At 41.6% G+C, this 15,038-nt stretch overlaps 1 protein-coding gene across 2 annotated transcripts in view; it reads right to left on the bottom strand.

Annotated features, from left to right (window-relative positions):
- The window catches only part of LRP1B (LDL receptor related protein 1B), a 1,349,043-nt gene that overhangs the window by 521,085 nt on the left and 812,920 nt on the right, over positions 1 to 15,038 (bottom strand). For both annotated transcript variants that reach the window (XM_075933312.1, XM_075933313.1), the window contains 2 exons: positions 7,354 to 7,479; positions 2,950 to 3,066 (listed from right to left, as the gene is read on the bottom strand). In XM_075933312.1, coding sequence (XP_075789427.1) covers positions 2,950 to 3,066; positions 7,354 to 7,479 — 243 coding nt within the window. The remainder of the gene's footprint in view (positions 1 to 2,949; positions 3,067 to 7,353; positions 7,480 to 15,038) is intronic.

Genomic DNA, 15,038 nt, shown 5'->3' on the forward strand with positions numbered 1-15,038 from the left:
TCTGAGACTTGTGCTAGTTATTTGTGAGCTCCAGATAATTTTTAAGGCAGGGGTGGGGAACCTTTCATTAGTTGGGGGCCACTGACCCACAGAAAAATCAAAGGAAAACAAAGATACCTCACTGACCTTGCCTCCAACTAAGAAGGAGAAGAAAAAGAGACCTCACTCAAGGTCAGCTCAAGGCGCTGCTTGCACTCCAGTCCTGTAGAGGGTGAGGGAGGGGGAAGAGAGGGGTGGGTGGCTTGGGTGGGCACCAAAGTTCAGAGACTTGCCACAGAGCTGGAGCATGAGTGCCTACTCAGCACTCTGCAAGGGGAAGTCCAGAGCCTTGCCACAAGCTAGATCAAAGTAAGCCAGAAGCCAGATCCAGTCCATGGCTCATAGGTTCCCCAATGCTGTATTAAGCTAATTTTCATTAATAAAGCCATGACTGGCTTAGGATCAGGCTACCTGAGACACCACCTCTCTCCTCATGATATAGTGTCATAGTGACGATCAACCGGACCCCTGGTATTAGATTCCTCTTCATGTATTTGACAGAGGCAATTATCTGTTTAGTTTCCTGAACGCTGGAATACTCCTCCTGTCCTTGTCTGAAATACTCCCAATTTGTTGACCTTTTCTAATAGCTGATCCTACTAGTTCACCCTAATTTGAAATTCAACTGTAAAATGTGAGTGAAAGATCAAAAAAGTCAAAATAACCTATAACAACAAATGTTGATAGGAAAAGATGCAAAAAGGGACTAAAAGGCTGATTTAATCTCAACAAAAAGGCCATTCATTCAAAGACTAAGATTATGCTTGGTAACAACACCCATATGCAATCAGAAATCGATGAACCAAAATTGATTAATTGAAAATCAGGCCTAACTGGTGAACAAACTAGGGAAAGGAAGGGGTCCTGTATAAAAGACTGTGCAGGAGAAGGTAGCAACATGAACAATAACTGACTAAAAAATAAGAAAAAGGGAAGGAGCAAGCTCCACCAATGTTACTGATACCCTCTCCATCTCCTGAGACCTGGGATCTTCTTCACTATAATCCTGAGAGATGTCTTAACCAGAGAGGACCAGGAATAGGGATCCAGATGACATCACCAACTGTAGCAGTTAAATCTCAAACACCTCAGAGATGAGATTTTTGTCATCCTCACTCCGTGTTTCCTCTAATTTTTCCCACCTCTGAACAGAATGAATTTTGTTACATGAGCTAATGTGGATGTGATGTGCAACACATCACCTTTATATTCATCCACATAACAAAATTCATGTGGCATGGGTGGGGCCAAGGGTTTCTGAGTGCAGGATTGGGGCAGAGGGTTGGGGTGCAGGAATGTAAGGGCCATGTCTTGAAGGAGTTCAGGGGCTCATGGCTAGGACAGAGGGTTGGGTTGCAAGGGCTCTGGCTGAGGGTGTAGGCTTCCGATTGAGGCCATGGAAGAGTGGGGCTTGGGAACTTGGGCCAAGCCACAGCAGTGGGGTTCCAGCCAAAGCAGGGGAGGAGTATAGGCCACATGGGCTGTGGGGGTGAGATCCAGATTGCCCTGGCTGTGCCACAGTAGGGGGATCCAGGTCCTGGTTTGTGGAAGGATAGCTCTGGGGCTGGGCCACTCCATCAGCTCCAGGCAGCAGGGCCAGCTTAAGGCCGATTCCCCCTAATTGGGCCCCGTGCCTAAGCGGGGGGCCCCGTGTCTTAGAGGGCCCCGCTCCTGGGTGCGTGGTGCTTGCGCGGTGCCCCGGGCCGTGGGCGCACGGCGCATGCGCGGCACTGCCCCCGCGAATCGGGCCCTGCACTTCCTAAAGCCGGCCGTGATGGGCAGGGAGGGTAAGGGAGGAACTGGAGCCCTACCCTGGTTGCCTTCAGTCTGGGGGAGAAACACCTGGTTCAGACATTTCACTCTCTACCTTCTCTTTCTCCCTTTCTCTCTTTTTTTCCTATTAAGAGTCTGGCTTAGTTGCCCAACACCAAATATTTTGCTACACCTCTGTAACCATGTGACCAGAAATGGGCAGCTAAACCAAGGCCCTAAAACAATCCCAAGTTTATCAGGTCTTAGAGTGGCTAATAAGACTGTGTGCTGCTGTTTTTCCAGAAAACAAGAGTAAACGCCACATGAAAGAACTACAGATTCTCTTCGCCTCCCTTTGCTCTCCCTTTTCATGTGCTTTTGTCTGGTTTTGTTTTCTAGTAACAGGGGTTAACAACAGCAGCAACCAGTCCCTCTCAGCTATACTTTTAACAGACAGACTTCAACGCCTTCTTAAGAAATGGCAAGACAATAAGACAAGTTTTTGTTTTGTGTTTCTCGTTCTAGGATTCTGTTAAAATGTAAGCCTTATTTAATACTTTATTTAGAATGCTTTACATTTTTTCTTTTTTTTAATCTTTAATAAAGCACCAAGGGATCTTTAATAATATGTTTGCCATGGTAGGAAGCAGGTTCTGGTCTCTGTATATGAAACACTGACCCTTTTTAACAACTGTGGACAGTGACAGGTTTATATTGCTGGACAGTGGACAGGTTTATATTAACAGCTTGGTTTCTTTGGGCCCATATGTTTAATCTAAATGAATACAACATAACTTTCAGGGCATGCTGCTGGGACCATTTGTTTCACTTATCTTTAAAGAGAAATAGGTTGTTGACATATAGGCAAAACTTTGAAGGTGATACTTTTGGCTATGAGTTGCTGCTTGGTGGTGGAAATGAGCTTCTATATCAAAATAAATAAAATAAAGTTTTTTTACGGCAGAAATGAAGTACTTATTTATTGGTTCACTAGAAATTTTAAAAAATCTACTATATCTTGTCTATTTGGCCTTTTACTTACATAAAAAGCCAACATATATTTTCAAATACTCTTATTTTCCTTTGAATATCATATTTTAAATGGTCACTTCATGTTTTTAATGGCCAGTTTATATAGAATGAATAATGAAAACTTACCACATGACGCCATTTCATCTGTTTCATCACCACAGTCATCCTCCCTATCACACAACCAGGATTTTGGAATACAACGTCCATTACCACAGGAAAACTGGTCTGCTTGACATGTTCTTGCTGCAATGACAAAGGCACACAAAAATCTTAAAAGCAAGAAATAAGATGCTACATCATTCAGTTGAGGGCTTTCCTTAGAACTAACTTGGCAAGTCCACATGATATTTGCTCTCCCCTTGTCTGAGTGCTATTCTCATCTGTTTTGCTCTCAGTGGAGACTGACGATATCTGTGGGATTGTGTCCTTATCGTTACATTTAATTATTCATAATGAATTTCTCAGTAGGTAGGAAATGTGTGAGGTTTCAAAGCATTATGCAATTGCAGGAAATTAGTCATTCAACAAGGTTTATAGACACATATTGACAGTGAAAACAAAGGGAATAACGGAATTTCATTACAGGAAACCAATTCTTTTTTTTTTTTTTTAACATGCCACTTGCCTTTTAAAATATACCAGAGTCTCTTTTGGGAGCAGTGGAGCTAATTCATGTCTGGCATAGTTGCCATTAACCTCAGTGGAGTCATGGCAGGGATGAATTTGGCATAGTATACAATTTGTTTTTCTAGTTTCATGCAATAGTACATTGCTTCAGATCCTCTTTGGTGCTTTAGATTTACTTAACTCATGTAAAATGGAAAATAAAAGTCCTTACTGTTTTTTTTCTTTTAGATTCAGTTTGAGTGATTATGATGGGCAAACTACTAAACACTTGGCCTTTATTCCTTCAAGAAGATTTGGACACATTTTGATGAGTGCTTTAGGTTGTTGTCTAGTTGAAAAATAAATCCTCTTCCAGGTTTCTCCCTGATGGGATTATTTTTGATGATTTTGTAGTTTTATACATTGTAGTTTTGTAGTTTTACCATCTGTAAGGGTATGTCTACACTACCCCGCTAGTTCGAACTAGCGGGGTAATGTATGAATACCGAACGTGCAAATGAAGCCCGGGATTTGAATTTCCCGGGCTTCATTTGCATAAGCCGGCCGGCGCCATTTTTAAATGCTGGTTTGTTCGAACCCTGTGCCGCGCGGCTACACGCGGCACGGGCTAGATAGTTCGAATTAGCAAGCCATTCCGAACTATCTGTACGCCTCGTGGATACACGCGGCACGGGGTTCGAACAAGCCGGCATTTAAAAATGGCGCCGGCCAGCTTATGCAAATGAAGCCCGGGAAATTCAAATCCCGGGCTTCATTTGCACGTTCGGTATGCATACATTACCCCGCTAGTTCGAACTAGCGGGGTAGTGTAGACATACCCTAAAGAAGTAGCTTACCAAAATCTTCTAAAATAAATACAGCCCTACTCTGTGACAATGATTATTGTAACACTCATCAGCATGTCAAATCCCCAAAAGACATGCCTTCCATGTTAATTGAATGCCACCCTGTACAGTTTCTGGTGGAGTCCTTTCAGTAGTCTGACTGTATTTTCAGTTTATATCCATCACCAGCAATGCTGTTGCTGAAGTTTTGGCACCCATGTGATTGCCAGCCACATAGCCACATTCCTTGGTACACACACTTGAGGATTTCTTGGACTGCCATTCTTGTAACACACTAGCCTCAGGTCACTCTCTCATCCTCATGCACACATATGGCCCAGTATACCATGGATGGCCTTTTGCCAATATTCCACAGTTCTTACTGTGGGGTTTTAGTGGTGCAGCTCAAAGCACCCTGCTTCTCCTTTATATCATTTACTGTTTAAACTCCATATTTTAGTCTGGAAAACTAGGTATGAGCTAATATTATTTGAACCCGGTGTCCCTGTAGCAAGTCAGTCTGAAAGTCAGCAGACATAGTGGTGAAGCAATGACTCCACAGGTCTTTTCATTTTCTGTTCTAGAAGGTGGGGCATGCTGGGTCATATATGGTGAGCCTCAGTCCCTCCTGTGTTTCCTCTTCTTTCTTCAGAGCTCTGTCACAACAGTAGGGTTTGGGGAGCAAAGTAGAGGGATCCAGGTCCCGCTGATCCACAGGGTCCCAACCCAGGGCCAAAAAGGATGTTGATGGGTCCAGACCACCTTTTGGTCTACCCCAAGTTAAACTTCCCTTTGTGTCTTCTCCAACCAAGCTTGAGTGTCTCCATGTTGGGGCATAGTCATAGTGTCACTAGCTGGAGTTTTATTTGGCGGGGTAAAGGCTCCACAGGTTCTTGTAGGTTTCCACCTCCAAAAAGGAGGAGGGATTTGGATTGTTCTCCCAGAGTGGTCTTACCTACAGAGCAGTCACTTTGCCCACAGGCTTCAATTTCACTTCTTTGTGCAGCCTGTAACACCTCCTCCTGGGTTGCCAGCCCCCTTTCAAACTGTCCCTGCACTTCCTTAGCCTTACCCTGAATTAGTGAGTATTTAACCCCATCACAATCCCCACAACAGTTGCAGATGTACAGCTGTAGGGGGACTCAACACGGCAGCAAGCTTTTGCTGGAGCTACACTGTGTGGTACAGTCATCCTGTATATAACAGGATGGCATCAGTCTCCACGAATCTGCCGCCCCTGTACAAACCCTGGATCTGCAGAATTGGATCACTTATCCTTTTAACTCTCAACTGCCCTTCAGATCCTTCTTCTGCAACTAGATGAGCTTTGCAACATTCACATATCCTGTACAGTAAAGAGGCAATCTGTAGTATTAGATGTAGTAATTATAAGAAATATTTTATTTTCATATTTTTACTGTGTTTATCCAGCAAATCAATAATATACAAGCAAAGAATGTATAACACTGCACATTGTAACTTTAAAACATCATACTTCAGTTTCAGGAGGCTCTTGGTCTATTTACTGATATGACATTTTTTTAAAGGTTTCACAAAGTCCCTTCTGTGTTTCCTCTTCTCTCTTTGGGGCTCTGTCACAACAGTGGGGTTTGAGGAGCAAGGTAGGGGGATCCAGGCCCCCTTGATCCACAGGGTCCCAATCCAGGGTCCCAAAGGGAAACAACTCAAGACCTATATGACTCAAACTATGTAATGAGCCCCTAAAATTTTCATTGCTGGTCACATTCATGAATTATGTATCATGTATTAGTCAGTCAGGATACAACTATAGTCCATCATTTCTATATAAATTACAATTAATCCATTATTTTTGGCAACATAATATAGTCATTGCCAATCAATCAGTGGAGTGGACTGAAGAGAAGAGAACAAATAAGAATCTCATCCCACAATGCCTGTTCAAATAAATAACCCTTACACAATAGATCATGTAAACAGAGATATCTTACATGAGTAAGACTTTTACAGAATCTGGCCTAAACTGCCCTTGGGATATGAACAATAACAAGTAATTAAAATTATTCTTTCTCTGTACTATGGGGCAAAGAATGTAGTTCTCTAATTCCCATCCTTTTAACTTAGATTATTAGAATGCATATTATGATTTGTGTGGTAGACGTCCTATAAAGTGTGTCTAGACTACAGGGTTTTGTCAACAAAAGTGGACTTTTGTAGACAAAACTATACCTGCGTCTACACTGCCGCTGAGTTCTGTTGACATAATGTTGACAGGACTCAGCAGTTTTGTCAATGGCTGTAAACCTCATTCTATGAGGACTAATGCCTTTTGTTGACAGAGTTCTGCATTACTGCATCTACACTGTCCTTTGCGTCTACACTGTCATGTCGACAAAGAGGCTTGCTTTGTCGACAGAACTGGATGTAGTCTAGATGCTCTTTGTCAACAGAATCTTTGTTGACAAAAGCCTATAGTCTAGATATACCTGTGGTGTCAGCTGAAACTGCTCTCTAAAATGTGCTAATTTTCACTCTCCAATTTTAAAATCAGTTAATGTAATTGAAATTCCATTAAATAAAAGCCACTGATTTCTTAATTTGCTGTTAGGAGTATATTTTTCTGTTCTTTGAAAAGCCAACATACAAAATCAGGAAAAAATTAAATGTAGTGAAATGAAAGAGATTTTTAAACAAAATATAAAAGAAAATATGTTTTTGTAAAACATCAACAGTTACAAAGGTACAAAACAAAAACAAGAACACAATGTTTACTTGTCAGATGGCTCACATCACAGTACGATAACAAACTAAATTCCAACTGCCAAGAAAGATTTAGCAGGGACAAGTTTGTGTCCAACTAGTGCATTAACACTCAACCCATATGGCTAGATTAAGTACCCAATTACTTTGGATGGCAGAGTCAAGCATAGGGATTAAGTAAAATATAATTTGTATTTTAGCCCTAGTGGCATGAAAATCTGAATTCATATAAAACTGCAATAATCAGATCAGCAGTAGGCTGGTTCAGCTCAGTTCAAAGTGCAGACATGAATTTTTATTTAATTGGAATTTAGATAAAACATCCAAGCACGATTTTTACCTGCACAGGTTTCATTTGATTCGTCTTCGTTATTGCCACAATCGTTCGCTCCATCACAAAGCCACCTCTTGGGAATGCAGCGGTTATTCTGGCACTTAAATTGATCATCAGGACAGCTATGATTGACTAGGAAAAAAATATTACTTTCTCCTAAGCATGTAATAAGAAAGAAGCTGCTAAAAACATGATTATATTAAGTTTCACTCATTGAAGAACTAGGGATGCAATTAACATGATTACCCCGTAATTTATAATCTTCATAGCTCTGAACTGTATTGCAAACAGGAAAAATCCATTCCCAGTTAAACAGTTGCTGACACACTTCAGATAGAACAATACAAAATCTGGGGACTCTATTAAAATAAAAAGGAGTTATACAAGCATAAACAGGTATCAGTGAGTGAAAAATAAAGTCCCTAACATTGTGTAGCTTTTAGAAGAATGGGTCCCTAAAGACTGTAAGTAAATCTCCACTGAAGTCAACGGTAAAATTCTTACTAACTTCAGTGGATCTGAATTTCACATTGTACTTTTCATAAACATTCTGAGTAAGAGTCTTAACTGGTATAACTCAGCATTAATTCTATTGTAGCTATGACAATTTACGTCAGTTGGGAATCTGACCACATAAACACAAAGACACTGTTGACATATTCCTTAAATGTTAAAGTGCTTTGAGATCCTCAAATGAAAACCACTATTTATATTCAAAGAATTACTGCTATGAACCTATATTTTTAGAAGTTTATACTAAACTAATATAAGAATACAACAAACTCTCAAATTTTGGGTGTTCATTCATATATCAATGTTCTAACAAAATATAAAAAGATTATTAAGATGTTAGTTGTAATCTATGATTCAAAATGTTAATTTGTCTTAAGTAATCAATTTTGGCCTATTATTTAAAAAATTAAGCTGCAAAAATAATAAGCCTCATACACTCTTTCTTGAGCTTATTCTCCCCATATTTAAAATTTATTTTGTAATGTAGTTATTTGAGACTACATGTTCACTAATTATCTGAGCATATTCATATTTACAGTGCAATATTTATCACCCAGCAATAAAACATTTTAAAGAAAACTCATAACAAACAACAATAAAGGAAACATTAAGGGTGTCAGACAAACATATAAAAGCAACACATTCCACAGTTAAGGATTAAACCTCCAGTAGCTAGACACAGTAGGGTGCCATCTTAAATGTTAACCTACTATTTTCATTGTATGTAAGAACTGGAGGCTAAATCTTTCACTGAATTTTCATGCTTTTGTGTATTTATCTTACATCTTTACAATTCTTTTAAAGCTATTTTTGTGCATATTAGTCCCAGTTAAGTGAAAAAATGACTGAGATTTGAAAACGTGTATTTAAGCAATGCAAATATTGCTGCACTTCACTGGATGGTGCCTGATCCTGCCTTTGAAGCCAACAGGTTTTTTGTCTGAGTAAAGTGTTCATGAATATGCCCTTTGACTTTCATGAGCTCTTATTCAGCAATCTGGTGAAATTTCTTTTCTAGTTCTCTCTGAAATACAACTCAAGGGCTCAATTCACTAAACACTGTTGATATCAACATTTTGTTTGCAGAGAGGATGCAGAATCAAGTCCTTTCCCCTGATCCATTTCCTCAAAGAAGGATTCATCTAAAATTTGCACACATACAAAAATACTACCAAGTGTCTTTATCTAAAGCCTATTGAAAAATTCCCATTTACTTTGCTGTGCTTTGAATTGGCCTAATACAGGAAGGGAAGCTTTTGTAGATAGATAATTTTTTAGTATTTTTTGTAACTTAGCTTTGATAAACATAAAATAATTTTAAAAGGCCATATGCTTAAAGCCATTGCAATCATAGTTTAGTTTTATACTATCTTAAGGAACGAATAGGATACATGTCATTACAGTGAACCCATCCAAGGACTTACACTGTAAAATGCAATGCAAAGTGGCAATCATATGGCCCCTTTACTTGTAATCAAAGAGGCAGTTCAATTTTGTACAAATAACCCTTGAGATAGCAGATCCTGAAAGAACTGTAGATAAGAAATGGCAGTAATCTAGTCTACCAGACATGGCAAGTGGAGGGGAGGGACGAGGAAATGGAGAGGAAGCAGTTTTGCAATGCTTTTGAAATGATAAAAAGTAACCTGTCTCGGATTGCTATGTAGGGATATTTAAAACTGTGGTTCCTGCTAGGTATGAAATTAGTCAATCTTTAAAAGTCATCAGAGACAATGATATTGCTTCTATTTGATTATGAGAACTAACAAATAAACTCTCTCCTTTCCCTGAATCTTATTGTAAGTTCAGACACTATAATCAAAATGTAACATTAGCAAAACAAAGATTCAGATAAAATATTCATTTAAAACATATTAAATAATCTAATTATTATAAATATATTAATACATTTATAGATAAATGAAAGTTATTGTTTCCTTTTTTTAAAAAAAATGACTACTGCTGAAAATTTAGGAAGTTGAACTGATTAAATTACATACATATATTTTTATTCAATATCAGATTTTTATTTAAAAATCAGAGGTTGAGGTGACTGCATTACAGGTTAAACCACCACTGGAAACATTAACAGTCCATATATTACATGAGAGTTGTGTGAGGATAGACTTCTGATATCTTTTCCTTTAAAAAGTAAAGGACCAGATTCTCAGGTGGTGTAAATCAATGTACTTCCATTGAAATAACTGGAACTATGCCAATTTTCACCAACTGAAGCCTTGGCCCAAAATGTAATTTCCAGTGTAAAACTCAGTCTCTTGCTCTTCAGACAGACAAGGGCCAGTTTTATGTACTTATAAAGTACATAAACAGTTTTATGTACTTATAAAGAAGTAGCTAGACATCTGGGGCTCATCTAGACTACACTAAAGTATTGAAAGGGGATATGTAAATTCCATGGGAATTTGCATATTTTCTTCTGATCTCACTTTCAAAAGCAGAGCTTTCGAAAGTGAAAGTATTCAAGACGCGTTTTTTTCAGCAACCTCCGTTTTTTCAAAAAGCTGCATAAATCTCATTTTTTGAGGCAAAGTGGCATCCCACGGAATTTGCGTATCCCCTTTCGACACTTTAGCATAGTCTAGATGAGCCCTCTAGTGGGACTGTCAGAAGCATCTAAGTAGGTTGTGTCTAACTCCCATTGAAATCAATGGAACTGAGGAGCCTATCATGCTTAGGCACTTTTGTAAATCTCACTAGGAATCTGAAGGAACCATGTGGACCTCTCACCTCTTATCAGGGCTCTCTTTGACCAGCTGAACAGAAGCAATAATGTACTTTAGTGGAAGCTGTTTCCATCTCTTCTGACTGGAGAGATATTTGCCATAGCTGGAACATGTTATGGACTGGGTGAGTAGAAAGGAGATCCTAGACAGCACTTAAGAAAATAATTTATTTATGCTAAATAATGTTTTACACGCTGTCTAGGGTACCTTTTAAAAATAAAAATGGTCCTTGTAATCAATACATGTGGTTAAAATAAGTATGATTACAATACCTGAACTTCAATGGCATGAGGATTTTCAGTTTTGTTGGTTTTGTTTTTAGAATTTCTTTAAAGTGCTGGTGGAACTTTTGATACATGAAGATTATCTTTAAATCCACTCTCTTTACTCTTGTGAGCAGTAAAAAAGCAAACTAGTAATAACACTTCGTTCTTATATAGCTCTTAACATCTCTAGATTTTAAGTAGGCAGGATTTGGCTCTTAGTCAGGTCTGAGCAAATATATTTACTTATTATGTATCATATAAATCGAATGTGGGGTTAATTTATATTTCTGTTTACAGGCATCGCCCTGCTGCAGATGAGAATGGTTTTGTGTTAATTATTATCTTTTATAATTTAACATTTGGATTAAAAAAAAAGATTCTAGCAACGGTTATCCTCATGGATGTACATTCTGTATACATACTGTCTCAATATGGCTCAGATGAAAAAATGATGATGGGGATGTGGAATAGAAATGCTCAGTGGATTGTGCTGTATACTTTAAATGCCAATATAATCTTCCATGGCTGCCTCCCACTAGACAATCAGAATCAGAGAGGTGGCCCATTATGATCTTGGGCGATGCAGCCTACCCTTTGCTCCCCTGGCTACATGAGCAACCTGGTCCACAACACGGAGGAGTTCAATAACAGGTTGAGCAGGTGCAGAATGGTGTTGGAATGTGCATTTGGGCATTTAAAGGGGAGGTTTAGGTTTCTCCTCACTCACCTGGACCTTGGTGAGCGCAACATCCCCTTCATGGTAGTGGCAAAATGTGTGCTCTAAAACCTGTGTGAGAGTAAGGGGGAGACTTTTCTGCCAGGGTGGGGGCTGAGGCAGAATGCCTGGCCAGGGATTTGAGCAACTGGACACCAATGCCATAAGGAGACCACAACAAGGGGCAGCACTCATCAGAGAGGCCTTGAAGGACAGTTTTATGTAAGGCCAGTTCTGAGACTCTTCCCCATGGCTTTCCACAAGGGGTCTGGGCATTCCCTTTGTGTGCCTTTCATCCCCCACTCCTCCTTTCCATTCTCCTCCATTCCCCTGTAAAGCAAACAATAAAGAGATTGTTTATGAACAAACAGGAATCTTTATTTTGGGGACATGCAACAGGGGAAGGAATGAAATAGAAATAGAAACTGGAATGGGGCAGGGGACTCAGTGACAGGGCTGCGACTGGTGCCTGCCTCCCAGTGGCCTGGAGGCTACAGCTGCCCTAGAGGGCTCACCCCCATATGTTCTCGGGCACTGGTGGCACCTCGGGAACTGGTGGCACCTGGCACCTGGAGGGGAAGCCATTGAGCAGGCGGGGATGTGGCTCGTGGCGTGCTCCATGCATGCCACCACACGCTTCATCACCATGGTGAGGGTGGAGAAATGTTTTCTTGATGGCACAAGCTGCTCAGGTTAGACAATGGCAATGTGTTTCAAGCAAGGCCATATTTTGCCTGTTAAGTGAGCACTTTCCAGAATGTGCACAGACATCCCAGGTGAGCACTGCACCTGTGACAAGCAGGCATAGGAAAGTTCTGGCCAGGCCAGGCCAGCTCAACTTCCTACTGGGTTCAGCACTTGCTGCATCCCGCAGAGAGAGAACTTCTATCTCTGCCCACTAGAGGGGGGGCAGATTGGGAGAGGTGTATGCGCAGCAGATGCCACTTGCTGTAGAAAGTGCCAATAGGTTCCCCTCCTCTCCTTCTGTCAGGTTCCAATGCACAATATCAGTCTTCTCCACATCACCGCACTTGATCAAGAGCAAATGCTGACTGAGTATGGTCATGAACCTGGGCCGTGTGCTGTACTTCTGTGTGGTTCCATGACCTCAGACTACTTACTGGTGGCTTGGCATGAGAAGGTGTCCTGCCATGGAGGCCAGAATAAGGCAGGCATCTCCAGAAACCTTGTGAGAAGCATTTCGGGTTTCCTGTGTGAGAGCTTCATGGAGCTGAGTGCTCCAGACTGGTGCTCCATCTGCAGTCATGAGAACAAGCTGTTCTGTGACCCCCATGCTGAGTAGGCCTACAGAGGAGCATGAAGCCCCTTACAACTGGTCACCTGACCCCTGCTTGTAATTAGAGAAAGTTAGAGAATTCACCCGAAGTGCCCTCCCTGGGGTTGTTGGAAGCCTGGAGACATCCTGTAAAAGGGGGCCAGCTCCAAAGTGAGGAGCAACTCCTGGCTCTCAGGCATCATCGCCTGGCTGGCCTGCTCCTCCTCCTCCATCCTGCCCTCCTTCAGGCTGACACCAGGAGTGTCTTGGCCAGACTCAACAACCATGGCGAAGGAGGTGACATCAGAATGACATCCGGCTGTCTGTAATAGCAGCAGGCGTGAGGTGCTGACCCACAGCATCCACTCTGCTTCCTGGCCATCTGGTAGATCTGGCATAGCTCTCTGATTTTAAGCCTACACTGCTTGAGGTTTCTATTTAGACTGGTTGAGAGACTGCCATAGATGTCGGCATTCCCCTTCTTGGTGTTGAGTTCATGGAGGTTAGACTGCTCCCCACACTTCAATGAGGTCCAAGATCTCCCTAGCTCTCCAGGCTGGAGTTCTTCTGCATCCCTATGCAGTGAAGGCTGGGTAACAGATGTGCTTTCAGCCGTCTGGGTATCCAAGGGATGTTGGGGGTGCTCACGTCACGGTGTGTTGGTTGCTCACACAGGGCTCATGAAGTTGATCATGTGAGATAGGCACTTCCCCAGTTCTTTGGGAGGGGGAGGATTGGAGACACTAGGTATAGCCATAGCAGTCAGAGCAGACAGCTGAGGGATGCCTCCTGGAAGCCAGTTAGGTAAATTAGCAGCACTGGAGAGACTACCCTACCATTATCTCAGACATTCAAGGTCCTCCTGGAAAGCAGTACTACAGGGTTCAAACTCCACAGCCCCTAATTGTAGAATAACAGGTTTGGTAGTGTGGATACATCATTTAGATGATCAACTGTGAGGGCTAATTTTGGAGTGAGGTCCTATTGTAAGCCAGGCTTACAGGACCTGTAAGCTAAACAAAGTGTCAAATCTTCCAGGTGAATGGCCTCAGCTCAGTGTACACGGAGGGAAATGGCTTCCCATTGATCATTGGGATCTCCATGGTAACAATGTCTGCAAATCTATGTCAAGTCGCAGAAGGAGTGAATTTTCTACAATTTCCAAATGAAAGGGCTCACATTCAGCAGTAAAAATCTTTCTAATGCAGGGGCTCATTTCAGAGTCCTGTGAGGAGTAAAGGAAGGTTATTCTGGTCAGGAGACTATTTGGTTTCCTTGTCTAGACTGGTTTGACCTGTTTCTCCTTCCCCCTTCAAAGATCAGAAGTAAATCGGCATCATTCAATGCCTCTTTCCTTATGCTTCAGAGGGGTAGCTGAGTTAGTCTGTAACAGGAAAAAATATAGAAAACAGCAAATAGTCTAGTAGCACCTTAAAGACTCACAAAATGGCCCGATGGATGTTTTTTGAGGCCCACCACCACATTTAATAAAAGAATAAAGTGAGGCTGCAAAAAAATTCCATTGGGCCGTTTTGTGAGTCTTTAAGGTGCTAACACTAGCCACTCAGAGTACGTGGCTGAGTGCAGATCACAGCTGGCTGGGCCGCTCTGTGCACAGCACGTGCTCACGACCAGCTGGGCCGCTCTCCGCTCCAGCACATGCTCACAGCTGGCCACGCTGCCCCAGTGCCTGAGAAAAGTGTGTGGTAGTGACAGCGGCTCTGGGATCCAGGCAATAGTTTGGGGGGGGGGGGGGGGCTGGGAGTGCCTGGCTCTGGGGGAGGGGAGAAGGATTAAATTGGGGGTGCCTGAGGGTTGCCTGGCTCTGGGGGAGAAGTGAGGCATTAGGCCTGGGGCGGGTGGCTCTGAGGGAAGGGGAAGGCATTGGACCACAGCCCTTTAGCTCTTCCCCTTGTACAAGCATACAATTCAGTGTTAATTGCATGGTGACAATTTAGTCACTTACTGTTTCTCAAATAATATCATAGCATACAGTTTTTTTCTACCAAATGGAATGGAATCAAGAGTACTGTAATATATACACACAGAAGGGGCTGATTTGTGGTCCCAGTTTAATTTTCATATGTCCTGAGTGTTAGGTATTGTGTTAGTATCTGTATTGTGTTAAAATTTGTCATATGATTTCCTTGGAATGTAGGCATTGCCAAATCAGCCAA

The sequence above is a fragment of the Pelodiscus sinensis genome, chromosome 7 (genome assembly GCF_049634645.1).
Source record: "Pelodiscus sinensis isolate JC-2024 chromosome 7, ASM4963464v1, whole genome shotgun sequence".
NCBI lineage: Eukaryota > Metazoa > Chordata > Testudines > Trionychidae > Pelodiscus > Pelodiscus sinensis.